Below are 19,524 nucleotides of genomic sequence, written 5' to 3'. Positions count from 1 at the left end.
TCTCCCATGTCTAACTCATGTTCTTTCTTGATTCACCCATCCAGAAAAAATGTGTCCCCCTCCATACAAGATTTTGAGGCTCCACTTCTAGGGAGTGTGTGCGTATCTGTGTGTTGTGTACATCCGTGTTATTTTGGAATAAAATCTCATTTTCGGAGGGGGATATCATTCAAACATCTATGGACAGTATATGCAAAGCATTTGATCCACAATAAGACTTTCCTTGAACTCCTGCTGCAGCCCGAGCCAGTAAATATGAACGGGGCTGACCATGTGAACTCCTCTGAGAAATAAAAGTCATATCTAATTCAGATGACGACTTGCAAGAGCCAGTTTCAACAAATGAACCAGTCCAGTGTGCTGGCAGTGGTGAAGGTGGACATTTTGTGATACTTATGTAACGTGAAGTACTTTTGGTCCATTCTAGCCAAATCAAAATGGCGTCAATGGATTTAACATGGACACATGATATCCCTGCACCAGGGCAATCTTTTCATTAGGTCTAAATAGTTTAACGCCACTTAACACAGGACCTATAGTTGGTTCGTGCATCCAACAGAGGATGAATCAAAATGATTTTGATCACCTCATCACTTTTACTGTAGCGCAGCCAAAAGAAAAAAAAAATATTCCAAGTGTGCACAAATGGACAGGCAGCCAAGAAATTCATAGAGTACATTTATGACCCCAGTGAATCACCCTTTTTTAAAGATTCGGACAATTTCTGACGTTGGAAGTGAAAACTGTGAAATTTAAACAGACAATCCAAACTCCAAATGAGATTGTGTTCAAGTTTGCCAACAGGGTTGTTAAAATGTTTAAACTCATTCCCATTGTATTTAAACAACCATGTGATATGACAGCATCACATCTGACACATTATACTGTAAAGATTTGTTTCAGTGTCTTTAATACAATACAATACATTAATTACATTAAAAGTCATAATTCAAAATGTAGTCGAACAACTCATCCACATGTTCAATTCCTCCCAAGCAGACAACCACAATTCATTATACACCTGTCTAGATGTAGCACCAGTTGTCTGTCTACAGTTAGGTCCTCGTCCACTACAGATTTCAGTTTAAGATTCTGTCACTACATGATCTGGCATGTTTCAAAACATTTAACCCCTTAATCTGCTCCGAGACCTCTGAGATCAGAAAATCAAATCTTGTAGAGATCCCATAATCCAGGATTAACCAGGATCATCTGGGACAAAATTCAGCAGAATCAGTGCTTTAGTTTAAAAAGCGGTTAAAAACACACCTGTATAGATGTACATTTTATATTTTTTTTATATTTTACTTTATTGTTTCAATGTTCTGTTATTGTTGTTATTGCTGTCTGCATGAGTATGATTAGGTTTTGCTAACTTTGCACCTCTGGTTTTGAAAGTGCTATAGCAATAAAGTTTATTATTATTCACAGGAGTAATTATTAACGCGTCTGATAAAATGGTTGTGGTGGTCAAAGCCACAATATCCCATGTGACGCCAATTTTATAGTACGATATTGTAAATGATGGTCCTCACGTTAACCCATCATATGGTTAAGTCATCAGAGTAATAAACTAATCCCAACCCTGTATGACAAGTCCTCCCACTGAATAATTTATTCAGGCAGAATATCTGCATCATGGTTCAATGGAAACATCAAACTTCAAAGCTCCAGTATTGCTAAAATATTGAAAATAAATGACTTGAGCATCTTATATTGCCACAAAAGTGATAAAATAAATTGAATTGAAAACACTGCGTGTCAGTATTTAGACACCAGTGATTTTGAGTTACATGTTGGTATTTGACAACCTGGTAATATACAAGAGATATTCAAGGGCAACGTGAAATCATGGCAAATCAGGCTAACATGATGGGTACAAACACAGTGTCTTGACAAACAACTTCCAATTGTGAAGTACAGACTGTTTAGCTGGTGTGCTGTCGCTACTATCATTACTTATATTTATTTTTAAGTCTCAGCTAAAAATGTGTATTGTCTATTTACTATGGGTGCTGGTTTATTATTGATCTTTTATATCTATTATTATTATTATTACCATTATCCTATGTGTACTTCTGTATTTTTACTATTTGTTTTGTTGTTGTGCAGCACTTTGTGTTGAAAATGAAGTTATTATTGCTGGTGGATTGTGGTGGATACAGGTCTGTGTGGTATTCTCTGTGGGGAGATTTGAGTTGACCTGGGTCTTACAGTTCATGAAAGGGTGGCCTGGGTCTGTCTCTGTACTCAGCTCAAGGAAGGAAGCTGTTGCAGGACCTGTAATGGAGACCCTGATGGTCTGGCACTTGCTTCCACATGGAGTGAAGAGACATTGGCAGGGGTTGATATTAAGACATGGTGAGGACCTTGCAGGAGCACTGTGCCTCAGTGCTGGATTCCCCTTGTCCAGATCAACGTGGTCCCCTTGAGCTCAGATCATTTTTTTCTAAGCAGTCGTGCAGTACTGTGACAGCATCCTATGGGCAGACCTTGATCTGTTAGAATGGTCTGGAAAGTTTCATGAATGGTCAGTATGCTGAGAATGGCAAGACAGAAATGTAGTCTGTAAAGCCCAGGAGGTATTCTATTTGTTTGTGTAAACACATTTCAGTATATTTGAATCTCTTGTATTTAACTTGACTCCAATGAATATGAAAAAGTCAACAGAGTTTTGCTGAATGTCGTTCACTGACACCATTGTGCAGCTTTCACATTGCACTGGCAATAGGATTGCGTTGACTTTGAAAAACTATTGAGGATCTGACATTACCATCGCCTCTGATCCCTGGGTAACAGATATGTTGCTAACATGTTAAGATGTTGCTGTTGTATCATTGTCATTATCACTTATTCAATCCAAAAGTGGTTGCCATGGCACCCAGTAGAGGGCAGCTGTTACGACGTTAAACCGGCACAAGCATAAGTTATATTTGGTAACATATATTTGCCTATGTTACAGCTAGAAAAAATGATTGGTGACCAAGGTGTCAGATACACAGGCTTCCAGTCTCACTGAGATTGATTTTAAAATTATTTTACTTGTTTACTTGTTACTTGTTCTTAATGGTATGGTGTTGAATCCATATCTGATTGTTTATCGGAGTATGTTCCAAACCGTTTCCTCAGGTCTTCTACCGCGGGCTTGCTCAATATGCCAAAAACAAACTATAAAAAGTTTGGGGAAGTAACTTTCTCTTGCTATGCACCAAAGGTTTAAGACGAACTCCCAGCACACATCAGACAAGCTTCTTCTGTTGATAGTTTTAAGTAGTAACTCAAGACCTATTTCTATGATCTGGTGCCATCTTTTAATTAATTTTATCTGTTTTATCTTTATTGTTTCATTTTTTTAATATTTACTTATTTTTCCTAAGTCTTTGTTTTATTGCTTACATGTTCTCATTGATCTCTTATTTCTTGTCTTTGATTTTATTCTAAAACACTTTGAGCTGCATTTTATCTAAGAAAGGTGCTGTATAAACACATTCATTATAATAATTATAATTATAATAATAATTATACACTAGCACTCGGTTCACTTTGGTGGAAATGGGTATATGAGCAGAGTAGGGTGAAGAGGCCATCGACCACGTGGAAGTGATTTTCATCAAGACCTGGCTTCACCTTCCTGGCCTGCTCTGATCCTGCTCTATAATTGTTAGATGAGAGGGAGGGGGACTTTTCCTCCCTCACTGGAGGAAGCCTGGGGGGGAACCGCCGGTCCCTGTCGGCTCTGTATCTGTCAGTTCACTGTGCGTCCATCCTGCCACCCTGCGACTCACCCTGCCGGTTGGAAGCCATAAATGTGTCAGTAACCCAGAGGAACGTCTACTGTGTGAATCCTGGCCTTACCCGCTTCATGCACTCAGCCAACCCTTCCTAAATCATTCAGTTAGGACAGTAGCAGTGAATGACATTTCCCCCAGGCCCAGAGGACAAAGAGGTAAAAGCAAGGCCAGGGGGGAAAGTCATTCCCCTCACTGTTCTGATAGCTAATACAGTAAACAGCCACTCCAGTGGTAGGTACTTGCTATCATATGCTGTTGTTTCAGTCACATAAGGGTAGTTCAAGCAGTGTTTGTGGAGAAAAGGTGGAAATTATTCTTTTTAATATTGAAATTACATCACAACAATGGTTTGCAGTAGTAAAGTAGTAGTCAAACCACTCATCAGCTCAATGTCATATTAAATATGGTGCTATGCTAATGTAACACAAGACGGAGCTCCACCTAAATATCCCACAAACGATCATTGCCATCTTTTATTGTGACGACATTTGTAGCCAGAGTCTGAACCTCACTGATTCTGGGCTGGAGCTGCGATATTGAGGTCCCGCTGACACACACGCTCTACCAATAGCAAGTCAGTCTCATCTGTCAGTCATAATGCTTGTTTTATGGCCTCAAATAACTGCGGTTTTCTGTGGCGGTAATGAGGGTGCATGTGCAGGCACACAAAGGTCATGCAACGAATTACGAGTGAAAGACAAGAGAACTTGTGCATGCTACTTGCATGTACATGCACAAGTGCAGCTAAAAGTACGAGGTCTGACAGTCTGCGAGTACAGTATATACAGTATATGTCATTGTCCACAAGGTGAATAGCTGCACACAACTGTGCAAAATTACAAGTTAGAGTTTTGTTGTTATAAGTGTCAAACATTTTGGTTCATATGAAACAGTGGCAGGAAAGAACATATGGGGGGCCACCACAGGCTTATTATAATGACCGGGAAAGGGGTGAAGGACTTTTTGAATTATTAATGTATGACATAAAAACACTCTCATACTATAAAATGACAATAGTTAATTTAAAAAATAAGCTAGGGTTCGTCATCATGTAAAGGCTAGCAAAGGCATTCTACACTAAATAAAACCGATTCATGGGGTTCTGATGACACATCTAACACGTGACAAATGCAAAACAAAACAAATATCTCAGGATTAAAAAAGTACAGGACACAGACAAAGATGTCAGGAGAGTTTGTGGTGATGAGAGCCGATGCCGGTGTCGATGTACAAAAACATGGGATCTCTGCAGCAGAATTTATACATCACATCGTGCCTCTGCCTGCTGCACCATCCCTCACCTGAATCCTGCAGAGAGTCTGTTGTTCTGAACACGTGTGTGAAACGAAAACTGCGGAGAAAGTATGTGTGAGCTTGGTGCTGTGACTGTTCATTACTGCAATATACACATGTGGCATCAACACAGTCAATTAAATAATAACGCTTTCATATTTAATCAGCTTTGTGTTGTCTGCAGATTCATATTTTAAAAGGATAATGATGCATCACATTATTGTGTCCTGCACTCATGTGGAATGAAAGATGCTCAACATGAAAACTTGATTTAGGGTTCTAGACGCTGAGCGCAGCAAAGAAAATAACACTCAAACCCCCCCGGCACCAGTGTTCGCACACACAAAGGGGCAGGTTGTCTCTTGTTGTGTTTGAGCTCAGCTCATAATTTCCATACTCTGCTAAACTCTGTTATTTTCTCACGTTGTCTAGAAATCAACACAGTTCTTTTTGTCTTGTTTGTTCTAATTCAAATCCCAGTCGTCAACTTCCCCACATCACACCACTCTGCAGCAGTGGAGGTGCGGTGAGGAGAAGAGTGGGTCTCCTCAGTGGCCCTGACACGTTGTTGTGCTTCTCCAAAGCCATCCCACAATCACACCCACGTTACACAGCAGTTAGCCAGGAGCTGTGGAAATAAAGACAGGATTTCAACATAAGTTGGATTTGTTATACAACGTTTTCTTTTACAGCTGAGAGCAACAACATTAAAACGTACAAAGAGAGCATGACTTTGGGTGTTCAATATAATTGTATGTGTGTTTTTTATTACTCCCTCCACATGGTTGGATGATTCTTCAGATCGAGCCTGTTGAGACCTACAAGGAGAGATTCACATTTTCCTGAATAGGCTTTAAAACAACTAGTTTGGTGCCATATACACACAATGCAGGTCGCAATCTTTCTTGAAGCAATTTTACTGTAAAAAAGGTCACAGTCCTGTTAACTTTGAAGTTCAATCAACGCTAATTCCAAGCTTCGACTGTCCAAGTGAGTCAAGTGGAAATCTTTAAATATCAGCCTCTTTCAAACTTAAGTCCCTCTTTGTATCACCCTCTGGTATGGCAAACACTCTGTAGCAAAACAAAAAGGAACGTTGTTCCAAAAGGACATAATAATAGCGGTTATTTGACTTTTCACTTACAAACTCAGAGGAATCTGTCCCAAACTTCAAGCTCTCCATGCTGAAAATGTTCCTTTTGTTTTAGGGGAGGGTCTACCCGGGTTTTCTGTGAATTTCCCAGAAACCTCCATGCTCTATTCATTCAATCGCTCAGGACATCACAGGCTTGGCACCAGGGAGCTGCCACTTGATGTTCGCTTCCGCTGATTCGGACACAATTCGCTCGTACACACCTCCGGGTGATGTGATGTCGTCAGAGTTGCAGTGCACGTATAGACAGAGAGACACACACAGGCGCATGTGAGCATTGTCGTAAGACAGGCAAAGCTTGACGGGTACTGAGTAGTCAAAATCACAATCACCCTTTTTTTACACATGATCACAGTAGTGTGTGTGTGTGTGTGTGTGTGTGTGCTTAGCCTGAAATAACTAAAATACACCTACACTTGTTTAGTTTAAAGTCCATGCATTTGAATGTGTGAGCTGTTGCACACCAGGGGCTTTGGATGCTTGCAGCCGGACAGAGAACTCCATACGTGTTCTGCCAGTGTGTGGTAGCGGTGCTCTTTGTTACTTACTGTTTCCATAATGCAGTTTAACTCTGTAATCTTGCCAACTGCCCGAGGACAGGAGGCCAAGGAGCAGGAGTAGCATCCCCTCTGCCACAAAGTGGACAAGACTTATGTCACGTACACCATCTCAAGCTGCCCAGCTGTGTGTGTGTGTGTGTGTGTGTGTGTGTGTGTGTGTGTGGGTGTGTGTCCCTGGCTGCTCAGAGAATTGATGACAGACTGATGAGTTCCTGACTATAAGAGAAACGGTGAACAACAGGCCAACCATCCGCTCAGCTCTGCTTCTTCCCCTGGACCAGGAGCCTTCTTCCTGCATGATGCACTCAAATTGCCAACACACATAATCCCCCACACACACACATTTCCCATTTCATTAAACGGCTCATAGGAAAAGATCAGCCTTATCTGTTCACTCAGATAACATTTTTCTTAAAATGTCTAAGTCCACCTGTCCTGTGTGTATAAAGAAGAAATGGGATGCTGTAGATTCTCTCAAACCACAAACTGGTGTTACTTCTGCCAAGAAGGTTGTGCTTGTGTTTCAGTTTGCTTGTCTGTTAGTGAGCAGGATTACGCACAAACTTGAGAATGGATTACCACAACACTTGGGGGTAGATGCAGTATGAGTCAAGAATTAACCAATTAACTTTTGGTGAGGGTCCAGATCAGGGGGCAGATTAACAAGTTTTTCCACTTTCCACTTTAATGCAAAATAAAGAACACTTTCTGAGAATAATTCATTGTGTGTCCACATATGAAAGAATTGATGCACACCATCATTGAGATGTGCTTGATATCTCCTGTCATAGCTTCTCTGCTTTGGCTCCGTGGAAGATTTTGAATAGAATACAATGTCCTAGAATGACCTGCTCCTCACATACAAAGCCATTAACTTACAGCCCTCCACTGACAGACAAGCAGTCGCTCAAGTTGAAAAACTGTCTGACATTTGCACTATTTTGAAAAAAATAAAATGCACATGGTAGGAATAGAGGAGGTGATGTTAGACCTATCTATTATAAATATATCAATGGAGAGGCACAATCTTTCTTCAACTTGCAAATCAACATCATTCACAGACCCTCCACTCTGATCAGAGCTCGTGTTATAGGCATGAGAAGAGTTGGTTTTCCTTTGACAGGAGTGGGGTGGTGAAATATATCTAAAATAAGAACTGTGTGTGCTTCGTTGCATTGTACCAAATGTTAGGTGTTTGTTTCGGAGGGATACATGTTCGGTTTCTGACAAGTTTGGGGCTCTTCTGCTTCCATAACATTTTAGTTTTATTTCAAAACATCCCAAAAACACATTGATGTGTTTGTTTTACTTCACTTTGTGTGTGTCTGTGGATATATGTGATTAAATATCCTTAAAGGTTTTTTTTTTCCTCAAATAGAGCTTGTTCTCAAACTCTGAGTCTGCACTTCACTCTCACTTGTATCTGCAGCACCTCACTGTTTTATTTGTGTCTCTGAAGGATTTTACTGGAGGGTTTGTTTATATGTCATCCACGGCCTGATTAATAGAACTTTTTTATTTCTAACAACATTGTAAAAAAAACTGTGACTTTGTTATGCCATAAAAATTATGCAAAAAAAAAAAAGTATAATGACTCATGTTTTAAGAAATATTGAGAACATTTTAAATGCCAAATATACATTATCTTGATGTAAGTAATGAACTGAGGTAGTTTCCTAGTGATTTCTGTTCGTTACATGTTTAGCCTGTTCCCCTGTAGTGTCTCGCCTTCAGTGGTGCTTTAATGCATTAGCATGACTTTGTGGTTACAGTGTCTGCTGGTCAGTCCACCTCTTTAGTCCAGAGTCAAAAACCTCAACACCCATTTGATAGATTGTTGTGAAATACTGAAGACATCCACAGCACCCAGAGAATCCTGCTGACTCAGGTGAACCCCTGACTTTACATCTAGCACCACCATGAGGTTGACATCTTTATTGAAAAGTCTCAGCAACCATTGTATGGTTTGCTGTGAAGTTGTGGAATAATTGTCTCCTACTGGTTTGAATTTGAATTTGTCCAATACTTTGGGTTATGTCCAAATGCCTGCAAAGTTAGTGATATTTCAATCAGCCTCAGTTGTTATTAGTGCTAATTGGTGCGAAATGATAGCATGATAACACACTAAAATAAAAAAGGGAGCATTTTACCTGCTAAAGCATGCAAATGTTATCATTGTAAGTATGTTAGCATGCTAATGTTAGCATTTAGCCTTCGTGCTTCATTCTTCCCTTAAAACATTGAAATCTTATTGAGATTTAACAAGTTGAAAAAAAAGTTTAAATTTAGATTTAAATTTAAGTGAAGAATAAGTGGTCACACTCATCCTGCTAATCATCCCTACATTGCTCATGAGGAGTTTGAACTGAATTTACTGATATACATTTTTACCTCATGTGATAAAGTTTCACTCAGACAAACTTGAACAAACCAGTTACAGTAAAATATTTTATTTAGAAATGATTATTCATTCTGAAAATAAGTTTAAGAAATCCAGTGATATATGTAAATAATCAATAATCAGGTTAAAGTGCAAAAATACATTTTTGATATAATGCATCTGTACAAAAATATCATTGGAATGTGATATTGAAAAGGATGAAAATTTATATACGAACATGGCTTTAATCATTCTTTGTAAAAATACATGAGAGTCGTGTCCCTTTTTTTATAAAGTCTTTGGATTATAAGCTTCTGAGCAAATTATTTGCACTGAGCAGCCACAGGGTTTTTTTTTAAGGTCGATTTCACATTCCACACATCCACTGGGTTCTCTGCCAAGTCAGGCTTTGATAACTAAGCATACACTTATCCACAAAGGCTTATTTCAGTATTATGTCTTTAAGAATTGTCTGGTCAAATGTTCCATCCTTGAGGAGTGTCCACACAGAAACAGAGGGCTCTCTTTCTACTGCTGAAAGTAAAAAGTCTTTGGTTGTTCTTTGCCTATTGTCGTCTTTGGTCATGGTTTTTCCAGTGTCCCCGTCCTTCCCCTGCTGGCAGAGTCGATCACTTGATCTTGGCTGGCTTCAGTTCTTTGACCTGCATGTGTAATGTTTTGTGGACTGCAAGAGTCCTGGACTGACAGAAGCCCTTCCCGCACTCCTGACATTTGAAGGGCTTTTCTTTGGAATGAATGTACCTGCGAAAGAGAACAGAGTGTAATGTTAATATCCAGATCATGTCAGATGTCAGTCACCATCCGTACAGAATTGGCAAACATTTGTCAACATTCATGATCCTCCCAAACCAATCAATAAGCACATTATTCAGAAGCAGTTCGTATGAGCATGCCTGCTTTGATACTAATGTGTGTTTAGGTTCAGGAACAAACACTATGTGGCAGTATTCATGTTGGGGGTAGGTTCTGCTGGAGCGTTATCTAACCTCTTGCTGTGAGAGATTAACATACTCCAGACCTCATTAAAACCAAAACAAACATTAACATTCTTGATCATTGTCTCTGCCATCGTTCAGTTTCCTATGCCTTGTTTTCTTCCGTGCAGTCAGCCGCTATAGCGCACATTTCCACCAACTCAGGAAGCTGAGCAGAGTCACTACACCCTGATGATGCTCACGGAGAAGCGGTTTAATACGTGAGTTGCTACTGATCTAACACACAAGTGGGCACAAATTTTAAAAAAAGCTGTGCTTGCCATGTATCTTAGCTATGTGATCAGGCTGAGCACAAGGACACGTTTCCATGGACATCCTGTATCAAGTGTAATCACAAACTGCACAAGAAAGCAAAAGATGTGGAGCAAACATTCTCTTGCATTCACCTTTAAACTGTTTTCAGCTTTCCAATGCAAGAGATAACTTCCCAACTCTCCCTGTAATATTCTTGATATTTTCATTTTCGTCAATTTATTTGGTAACAATAAGCTAATGACATATAAATGCCAGTTTCAAATACTTGAAATCTCTACATAGATTCATGTCGGTGGACTAAACTATTTTTATTTAATGAAAAAACCCAAAGTAGCAAACTCCTAAATTTAAAATATGTAGCTCCTCACACCATCAAAAAAGAACCCCTCAAATCAATCCATCATTTTCTGGAGAGTGAAATAATCCAGTGTGAACATAGTTTTCTATCTGGATGCTGTATCTTCATTATTTGCAATAATAGTTGAATTTCACAACTAAACCTGTCTCCGTTAAGACGTACAGCTTGTCCACACAGGAGGTGTTTCAGCAGCGTCTTTCAGTTGTCTGACTGGTGTGCATAATAAGCTTGTATTCTAAACAGGCTGTTAATGGCCTGCGGAATGGCTCACATTTCACTAAACATGAATCAGAGCCTATTTTTGCACTTCAAGTCTGTTTTCTTCCAATTTACACGCTACTGCAATGACTGTGTGATGGGCATTGCTAAATGACCTGCACTCCGTACGGTGCCGGAACGCATCTCGCACACAAGCCGTCAGAGAACTAAAGCCACTCCTCACACTCTGCCTCCTGTGCAGACATGGTGTCACATGTTTGAAGATCATCAATAAAGTCAACATCATGCGCATTGTCTGTGGGAAGTGTTAGAAAACAACTGCTGGGAGCAGTGAGCCACAGCTCTGGCACTTATCAAGCACTTTTTAGTAGATGCAGGTTCTCCTGGTGTAGTTGGGCAAAACAGGAGGAAAATGTGCTGCATCAGGTTCAGTATGTGCTGGAGTTCAGTTAGAAACAGTGTATTCAAGCTAAATTGGTGAGTATCTTCCAAAAGTTAACTCTGGAAATCTGGATGAAAAGTTGAGTTCAGAGACGTGAGAAGTTAGTTAAAGATTTGGGGAGCACACTGTCTCCTGGATGGCAGCCATGGTGCTGCATTCAGATACATAATGACCAAAGTGGTAAAACTAGAAGGGAGAAGTGGAACTCTCACCTAGCACACCTAGCTAATCGCTTCCTGAAGGGAGCACGTTGGTCAGATTGACAAATACAAAAAGTAATGCAACAAATACAAGGTTCTGTTCTATAGTTCATTTGACATGATGAGCCTGGTTCTCACCTGTGGTCCCGAAGGTGGTCCTGTCTTCTGAAGGCCTTGTGGCAGATATCACAGGTATACGGCCTCTCGTCCGTGTGCGTTCTCTCGTGGATCAAAAGATTGTAGGATTTGGTAAAATGGCGGCCGCAGAACTTGCAGACAAACTCTTTCTTGGTCTTGGAGGGCAGTCGGCCTCGGCTGGACTTGCGTTCCGGTGAGGAGAGTTTGGTCACATCCAGGAGGCATCCAAGGCCGACTGAGGTCGCGTGGTGAGGTGACGCCTGTGCTGCTGCAGCGGCACCCGTCATGCTCAGGTCCTCTGCCTTCAGATGATCGTCCTGGGTGGCTGCTGCCGCCAGGTTGGCAAAGTCAAAGCGGGGCTTGTTCTTGGAGCTCTGCAGCAGCCCTGCGGCACCCTGCTTGGGTTGCAAGAGGTGAGGGAATATGGGGATGGAGGCCATGGAGGAAAACTGAGCCGGCAGCTTGGAAATGGTGCAGCGGGGCAGAGCCAAAGGCGGGTAGCCGAGGGTCCACTGATGGAGATGGATGGCGTGTAAGGCACTGAAGCTGTAGATGCTGTGAAAATGGTCTGCTGGCAACTGGAGGCCGGTGGAGCTCTGGAGGAGGGAGTAGTTGGCCAGCTGGAGGGATGGGTGGAGAGGCACGGGTGCTGGCAGAGTCTTGCTACCCATGGCTGCTACGCAAAATCCAGGTCTTCTGGTAGAGACAAAAACATTAGAAGATGAAAATATGCAACAATGTGCAACATTCACTGTGACTTCTTATAATCTTGTATAATCCTCTAATGTGTTTCACAAGAAAATGAAAACACTGAGATCTAACATGACCAGAAGGTTTTCTCATAAGTTGCTACTGCAAAACACAAAAGCACACATCAATCTTGTAATCACTGAACCTTGTAAATAATACTTAAGAGCATCATTGTGCAACTACCAGGGAATTTTTTTGACTGAGAGGTCTCGGGTGTTTCCAAGGTTCGTGCTTCTTGGTTTATTTATGTGTGACGTGAAGCGGCTGAATTAATATGAGGTGAATTATTTTTCTCACATTGAAATCAGTCAACATGCTTGATATGTTAATTACTGGTGCAACCCACTCACCACCCCCACCTACACAGAACCCCAGTGCTTCACCACACCCCAACAACAACAACACACACTTCTGTCAGGAGTCAATACACATCCAGTCTGGCTGATAAAGCGGATGGAGGGGGGCTGATTGTCGGCTTATTGAGGCTGTGCATGTGAAAGGCACTTCCTGTTGGATCCACACCATCGAAGGCTTTTAAAGTTATAGGAAGTCTTTGTCAATTGCATATTCATACGTCACTTAGTAAAATATTTATTAGATTAAGAAGCTCAATGTTAAATCGGTATTAATTGATTTGGTCTGAAAAGAGTTTTTTCAGGTTTGATCCTTTAAGGTTGATGTTAGTAGTGGTATTAGAATAGGGATTATAATTACAGTAGGGATGGAGATTAAAGATCTAACCACTGCTGATGGTCCCCATGAGTGTGCTTGTGTGTGAATGTGTGGTAAATGTGTCAGCAAATGTGTACACAAAATGCTGTGCGCTAACAGACGAGTTAGACAAAGCTGTGTGTGTGTGTGTGTGTGTGTGGAGATGGGGGGGGATGGGAGGGGGGTTCCTGTTCTCAGAAACATAACATGCCCAGGGCTGTTGAGGGCAGAGACACAGAATGACAGTGTTCAGCCAGAGAAATACCTGTGAGCTGTTAAATCAGGTTTGATAAGCCGGAATAACAATAGACAATAATGTATCTTTGTCTGAGGCAGACGCTGATGGACAGGAGCCACGGCAGCTCCAAGTCCCACAGGCCACTCCTCATCATCTCCCACAGCAGACCTGTCTACTCATCCAGCACCGCTCACACAGACCTGTGAGCTGCTGCATTTCCGAACACTTTGACTTTTCACTTTGACTTTTATTGTTACCTCTAGGAAAAAGTTACCATGACAGATCTCCACTTGAAATGACTTTGGTATTTTCTCTACTACTGTTTTACAGGGAATGATTCTGATAAAACACTAGAATATTCAGTGATATTATTAAATAAAACAAAATATGACACATTGTTCCAGATTAAACTGCTTACTTGTTATTGCAGCAGTAAATCCAGTAATATGGTATTTGGTAATTTAACAGTTTTGGTTCAACTCTATTTTAAGCTTTAATGCTTTAACATTTCTGTTTTATGTCTTCTACCACTGTAGCTATCGTTTCAGACGAGGACTGACAAAGGAGGGAAAAATATGAAATTCGAAGATTCAAAACATATGACAAAGTCATAAAACATGACATAGGGTGGTAACTTGCAGTAAAACCAGTGGTATGTGTGACCCCAACATACTGTTCACATGCCAAGTATCAGTACTAATGTCACATAAACGTTTCATTTTTTAATTTGTGTACATACATTTACTTTAATTAACCATTTTAGTCGAGGCGTCTCCTACTGATCACTTTTTTTGATGAATTTAGCCTTTTTTTTTTCTCACTGTGGTGTTTCTGGGAAAGGACGTCATTGTTTCTTCCACCATGTAGTTACAGCGCAACTCAGTCAAACAAACACATCTGTAATCGTAACCTGGGAAAACACAGATACATTTTTCCTCAGTTTTTTTTGACTCACTTGTTACCAGATCCGTAATTTATGATAATGGTCTTATGAGTTGTGACAAGTTAAAACCATTTACTGAGCATGTGTCAGGCTTCTTTTTGTTTTTATACATATATATAAAAAAATATATGAAAATACACCTCTTTACACTTTTTAACCCATGGAGCCGACACTGGATTCATCCGTGCAAGCTCACATTGTTCAGAAACATATCCCTGCTTGTAGTAACACTAGTATAATAACGATAATATTACATTGACATAACTAGTACATTTGTGCGAAGTACATTTGAACTTTGATGAGGGGAAAATAAGTATCTCCCAAACATATTACAACGTAAAAAACTTTAGGTTTAAGCAGAATGCCTAAGATTGTAAATCCTTTTTCAACTGTGCATCAAATAACTGTGACTTCATTACCACCTGTACAGCGCAGGACTGTGCTGCTCAAACAAAGACAATGCGTGGAATTTGTATTGATTTAGTCTTTGCAGTAGGTTGTTATAATGTCTTCCTGCAGCGAGGGATCATCTGCATCTGATTATAATACAGGCACAGAGCGCAGAGTTTACATTTTTGTAGCTTTATCCATGCTGTAATAAATGTAGTAAATGGGGGGAATTAGAAAGGCCTTAACCTCGAGCCTGAGGCCACGCGGCTCGTCCAATAAACTCCAGCGAAGTAGTTGTAATGAGGAGCACTGGAGCTCAAACAGCCCCCTGTGGTCTGTTCCTTTCTGATCATGACGCAGAAGTAATTGACTTTTACTTAGGAGGTCATTAGAGGAGATAAGTGGTGTGCTGCTGAGCCTCTCCTCACCTTTAACCCTTTGAAGTCTGCATACCACGGACCTCCAGAGCCAAGCAGCCATGTGGGGCTCTGCTTCAGTCCCAGACTGAGATCTGTATTGTGAAGAGTGAGATGCTGCTTCTCACCTCCGTGTCAACGTAATCAGGCTGGGTGCAGTACACACACAGACCCAGAAATTATTAATGCTAATCACTTAAACTATGGAAAACACTGAGGTTACCTGCCATGTCCTCAAGTCTTTTCTATATGCTTTTGAATACGTTGGGCGATAGCGACGTACCAAGACTGACACAGGGTGGGTGTTGTGTAATCTGATTCCAGTTACTTACGCTGGGTATATTTTAATTTTACCCGAGAGCTGCAGTGACATTAGATGGAAAAATGGCAGAATAATACCAGTTATGCCCCACTATTTTTTCCCCCAGTAAAGGTTTACAAACAGTAAATGATATGGTTAAATAGTGAAACTCAAATTAAACTACCTCCTGTGGTGCTGGTAATAACTAATTCATATACCCTCTCATAGCTAAAACCAGTAGTTAACTACCTTTTGCACTTGCAGCCCTTGAAAATCAAATGTCACTGCCTTGTGGATCTGAGTTGTGAGCAGGTCAACCACACTGAGTTGTTTGAGTTGACAAACTAAATCAAATAATTCAGTCTCTCACGAAAAAAAGAAAGAAAAACCAAAATCAAAGAAAGGCAGAAAAATGAATTGGCAGCAGTAACTATAACTGATGTGAGCTTTTTTTTTTTTCTTTGAAAATCTTTGGCACTGTTTTATCTCAGGAGCCCTCAGGACCACTGCTGTGACCACGGTTTTATAAGAATAACAGAATAATAAATTACTAACAACTATCAAGTGAAACAGTAGACATATAACGTCTTGAGAATCGCCACGCCTTACGTACAGGAATAATCAGACATACGAAGGATCGTTAGCGTTCTTGTGATGTATTTGATCTGAGTCGACAAAGTTCACTTTTGTGGCAAAATCAGTTCTTCATTAACTTTTTTTGAAATGTGACTTTCACATGAATGCTGCTGATTTCTGCTCGCTCTTTGTTCCCTCCTAAAAAAACTACAAGTCAACCACGTACGGACGCCTCGGGGCTGAACCACACCTCGCTGCCTGTTTCTATTTTATTTAGACATACAGTGTTCACTTATTTATATCTTGCGGGATTTAGTCGGAAATCCTGGGCCTTTTGAGGCCTTAAACATTAATACATGCACCGTCTCAGATTGTTCTAGTCTCATGTAGGAGCAGCACTTATATACACAACGTGTCAGCCAACGACACCAGATACATTTTTGATCAATCCAAAAAAAGATGTATATGAAGTCATTAAAAAGCATTACCATCCTGATATGTCAAATGAAAATGCTGCCTATACTCATGTCCCACATTTAAACATAAAACAACACAAATTCTCTGACTTGTTATACTTCTGAAAAGTTAGACTTCTATTGTAATGGAGCTGAGTGCAGCTATTTTGATTTGAGTGAAACATCTGGATACTTCTCTCACACTGACTAACATTGTGGCAGGAGATGATGATGATGATGATGCCCCCCACCCTCATCTCTCTCCTCGCTGACACTTCGACCATGACCTGATCTCCATGATCTGAGGTGTCAAGGCCTTTGACCCCCCCCCCCCCCCCCCCCTCAGACCCACACCTGCCTCTCAGGCCTCTTGTGATGCATATGCGCTGCGTTTGATCCGAGGTTTCATCCAGTGGAGCAGCATCGTTCATTAAAGGTGAAACACGGAGACGCGGTCACAGAGTGGAGGTGTCAGAGAGCAGAGGGGAATCTCCTCTCTCTCTTGTTTGGATGATGTTTACTCAGACCGCTGCGGTTAGCTGCTCGAATCATATTTTAAACGCTTGTTTGCAGATGAGGGTGAATGAGCCAAAGGAGATGAATATGCATCTGAATTAAAGGAGCAGTTTTATCAGACTGATTTCCGTAGAGAGACGATTACAGACCTAGCGTGCCACTAATAACAAAGTGCAGATAATTGTGTTTGGAGTCTTGCTTGTGTGCAGAGAAAGTGCAGAGCAGCTTATAAACTATATTCCTGAGATTTCCCACTAACACATCTGCTGGGAAATAAATCAAAACTTCATGCTTTTTAATAAACTCATACAACAATGAGGTTTTAGTGGATAAAGTCATGTGTTTTGGCTGAAACGTCACTGCCATTTGATTCAAAATCAAAATCTTGCCATTAAATACAGTTGAACACAAATTAAAAAATCTATATTAATATTGATTTATGGTAATAATTTGAAAGAGTTGAATGCCACCTGCTGCTCAACGCTTCCTTATTGCTTTTAGGTTGAATTCATCATTAAAATACTTTCATTAAATTGTTATGTTGGAAAAAAATCATTGATCATTTCATACTTGGAAAAGATGCGAAACTATCGTACATACAACTTTTTGATTTGAGTTTATAAAATTAAAGTGAAGACTTACCCGATCAATATATGTTTAAATTCTCCCTCTGCAGCGCGGAGGTCCTGCCGGGGGGGGGGGGGATCGTGGCGCGTAAGCCCGCAGAACAGCCTTCTGGCGGTGGGATGAGTCAGTGAGACGGCCGGAGCGGCAGCATGTTCCCGCTGCTGCTGCCTCTGCGTCTTCCCTCCGAGGTGAGGCTGAGCGGATCGGGCTCTGGTGGTGTGTGCTGGTGGTGTGTGCTGGTGTAGTGTGTGCTGGTGCAGCAGCTGTACGCCTCTCCTCTCCAATGGTATGCGCTCTCAGCTGCCGCCGCCTCTTTATTACAGCGCAGAGTCCGACTCCTACTGGCGCGTCACTCAGCCAACCCATATACAAAAGAAAATAACACAACAGGACACAGGACATCTTTCTGCTGGATGATCCAATGGCGCCAGGCAGAGGGAAAAAACTCTGGTTATGCGTTAATGTTTCATTCGGCTCCGTGGCGCACGCTGCATGGACAGGAGTGGTTATATGGAGCTGTGCGCACACGCACCTTGGAACCAAATAGAAAAAATGAATCCAAATAGAATCTATGTAGAAATTGTGTTTTAAACAGTCAAAAGAATGAGCCAAGAATTATTCTGACACTTAACTGTGAACGAGAAAATGAAAGAGTGCATGAAGGCCATGTCTGTGCGTCTCTACACTGTGCGTGTTAACTTGCCTCATGTTTGATATTTGATGATAACAATGAGGTTTAGAACGTTTGTCTGGCAAAAATCCTGAGTCAGTCAGAGAAGGTGAGAGTTTGTGACTCCACAGCACCGCGCGTAAAAGCCTCTGTCTGCCGCTGCAGCCTGCGCGCTCCCTTCACAGCGAACGCTCTCCTGCTGCGGATGAAATTTATAGACTGCTGCTGTTAATGTTGAAAAACCAAATGGACTCGTTTGGGACATAGCGTGTGATGCTGCCCATTGGCTCCGTGCTGTCGCGTTTGGACACAATGACTGAAAACCTGCAGGCCTCAGAAATCAGTGCAGCAGGACCGTCAGCCACCACAGAGGGAGAGAGTGAAGATGGTCCCAGATCGATCATCTTATTTATCTCAAGGATCTATGTTGAATATTAATGCACAAATTGACTTTTCATTTTAAGATACAAGTTAGATATTAACCAAAAGCATGAGAATTAGATATAATCTGTACTTGACTGCTGTGATATCTGTAACCTGAGACACGCACATAAATCCATCAACAGATTTGTGAGCTTCATATGACAAATATGAATTATAACACTAATGATCATTTGGATTCACGTTATTTTAGAAAGAGACCAGCTAAAGAAACAAAGGAATACAGTACCCACAGGGCAAACATGATCAGGCTCACGTCTCTAAGTTGTTTTTAAGTTTGTATTGGTTCGGGTTATTATAAATTCACTTTCAGCAAAAAGATGTGAAGCACGTGTGCAGCAGTGCTACTTTAACAAATACATCAAACTGAATTCAAGTCAGCCAGGGGCATTTGTAGTTTAACAGATATGTTGTTGTGCATTTTAGGTTGTTACAGTCTGATTTGCTGAACATTGATGCAAAAATGGGGCTTGAAGCTAAGTTTTTAATTGCCTGCCATTAACTGTCAGATTAATAATCATTTTTATTTTAATAATGCTATTTATTTTACTAACAAATAATAACCTGTTAATTATGAACCCTAACACAGTAACCCTATGTGTTTGTGTGTGGGGGCTAGGAACCACTTATATAAAGACAAGTGTGTCAGTGTGTGAAGTATAGTTATTGGTGTCATAGTGTTACT

The 19,524-nt window shown here is 40.8% G+C and overlaps 1 protein-coding gene across 2 annotated transcripts; it reads right to left on the bottom strand.

Annotated features, from left to right (window-relative positions):
- Positions 1 to 9,231: 9,231 nt before the first annotated feature.
- On the bottom strand, positions 9,232 to 18,056 carry osr1 (odd-skipped related transcription factor 1). 2 transcript variants are annotated; one of them, XM_020084821.2, is made up of 3 exons: positions 17,744 to 18,056; positions 11,806 to 12,498; positions 9,232 to 9,939 (listed from the first exon to the last, which is right to left on the bottom strand). In XM_020084821.2, exons 2-3 carry the CDS (start codon positions 12,474 to 12,476, stop codon positions 9,807 to 9,809), a joined length of 804 nt encoding a protein of 267 aa, XP_019940380.1. In that variant the 5' UTR covers positions 12,477 to 12,498; positions 17,744 to 18,056; the 3' UTR covers positions 9,232 to 9,806. The 2 variants fall into 2 exon arrangements, with proteins under 2 accessions (XP_019940380.1, XP_019940379.1); XM_020084820.2 differs by having other exon boundaries at positions 11,806 to 12,501; positions 17,744 to 18,053.
- Positions 18,057 to 19,524: the final 1,468 nt, after the last annotated feature.

The sequence above is a fragment of the Paralichthys olivaceus genome, chromosome 12 (genome assembly GCF_024713975.1).
Source record: "Paralichthys olivaceus isolate ysfri-2021 chromosome 12, ASM2471397v2, whole genome shotgun sequence".
Classification (NCBI taxonomy): Eukaryota; Metazoa; Chordata; class Actinopteri; order Pleuronectiformes; family Paralichthyidae; genus Paralichthys; species Paralichthys olivaceus.
The sequence above is the reverse complement of the archived record's forward strand: the minus strand, read 5'-3'. Positions and strand labels throughout refer to the sequence as shown.

What these genes read in the sequence shown, in the direction of transcription:
- osr1 (XM_020084821.2), bottom strand. Translation starts at nt 12,476, where the DNA reads ATGGGTAGCAAGACTCTGCCAGCACCCGTGCCTCTCCACCCATCCCTC. An exon ending in GACCACCTTCGGGACCACAG is followed by an intron (nt 9,940 to 11,805) that starts GTGAGAACCAGG and finishes TCTCTTTCGCAG; the next exon opens with GTACATTCATTCCAAAGAAA.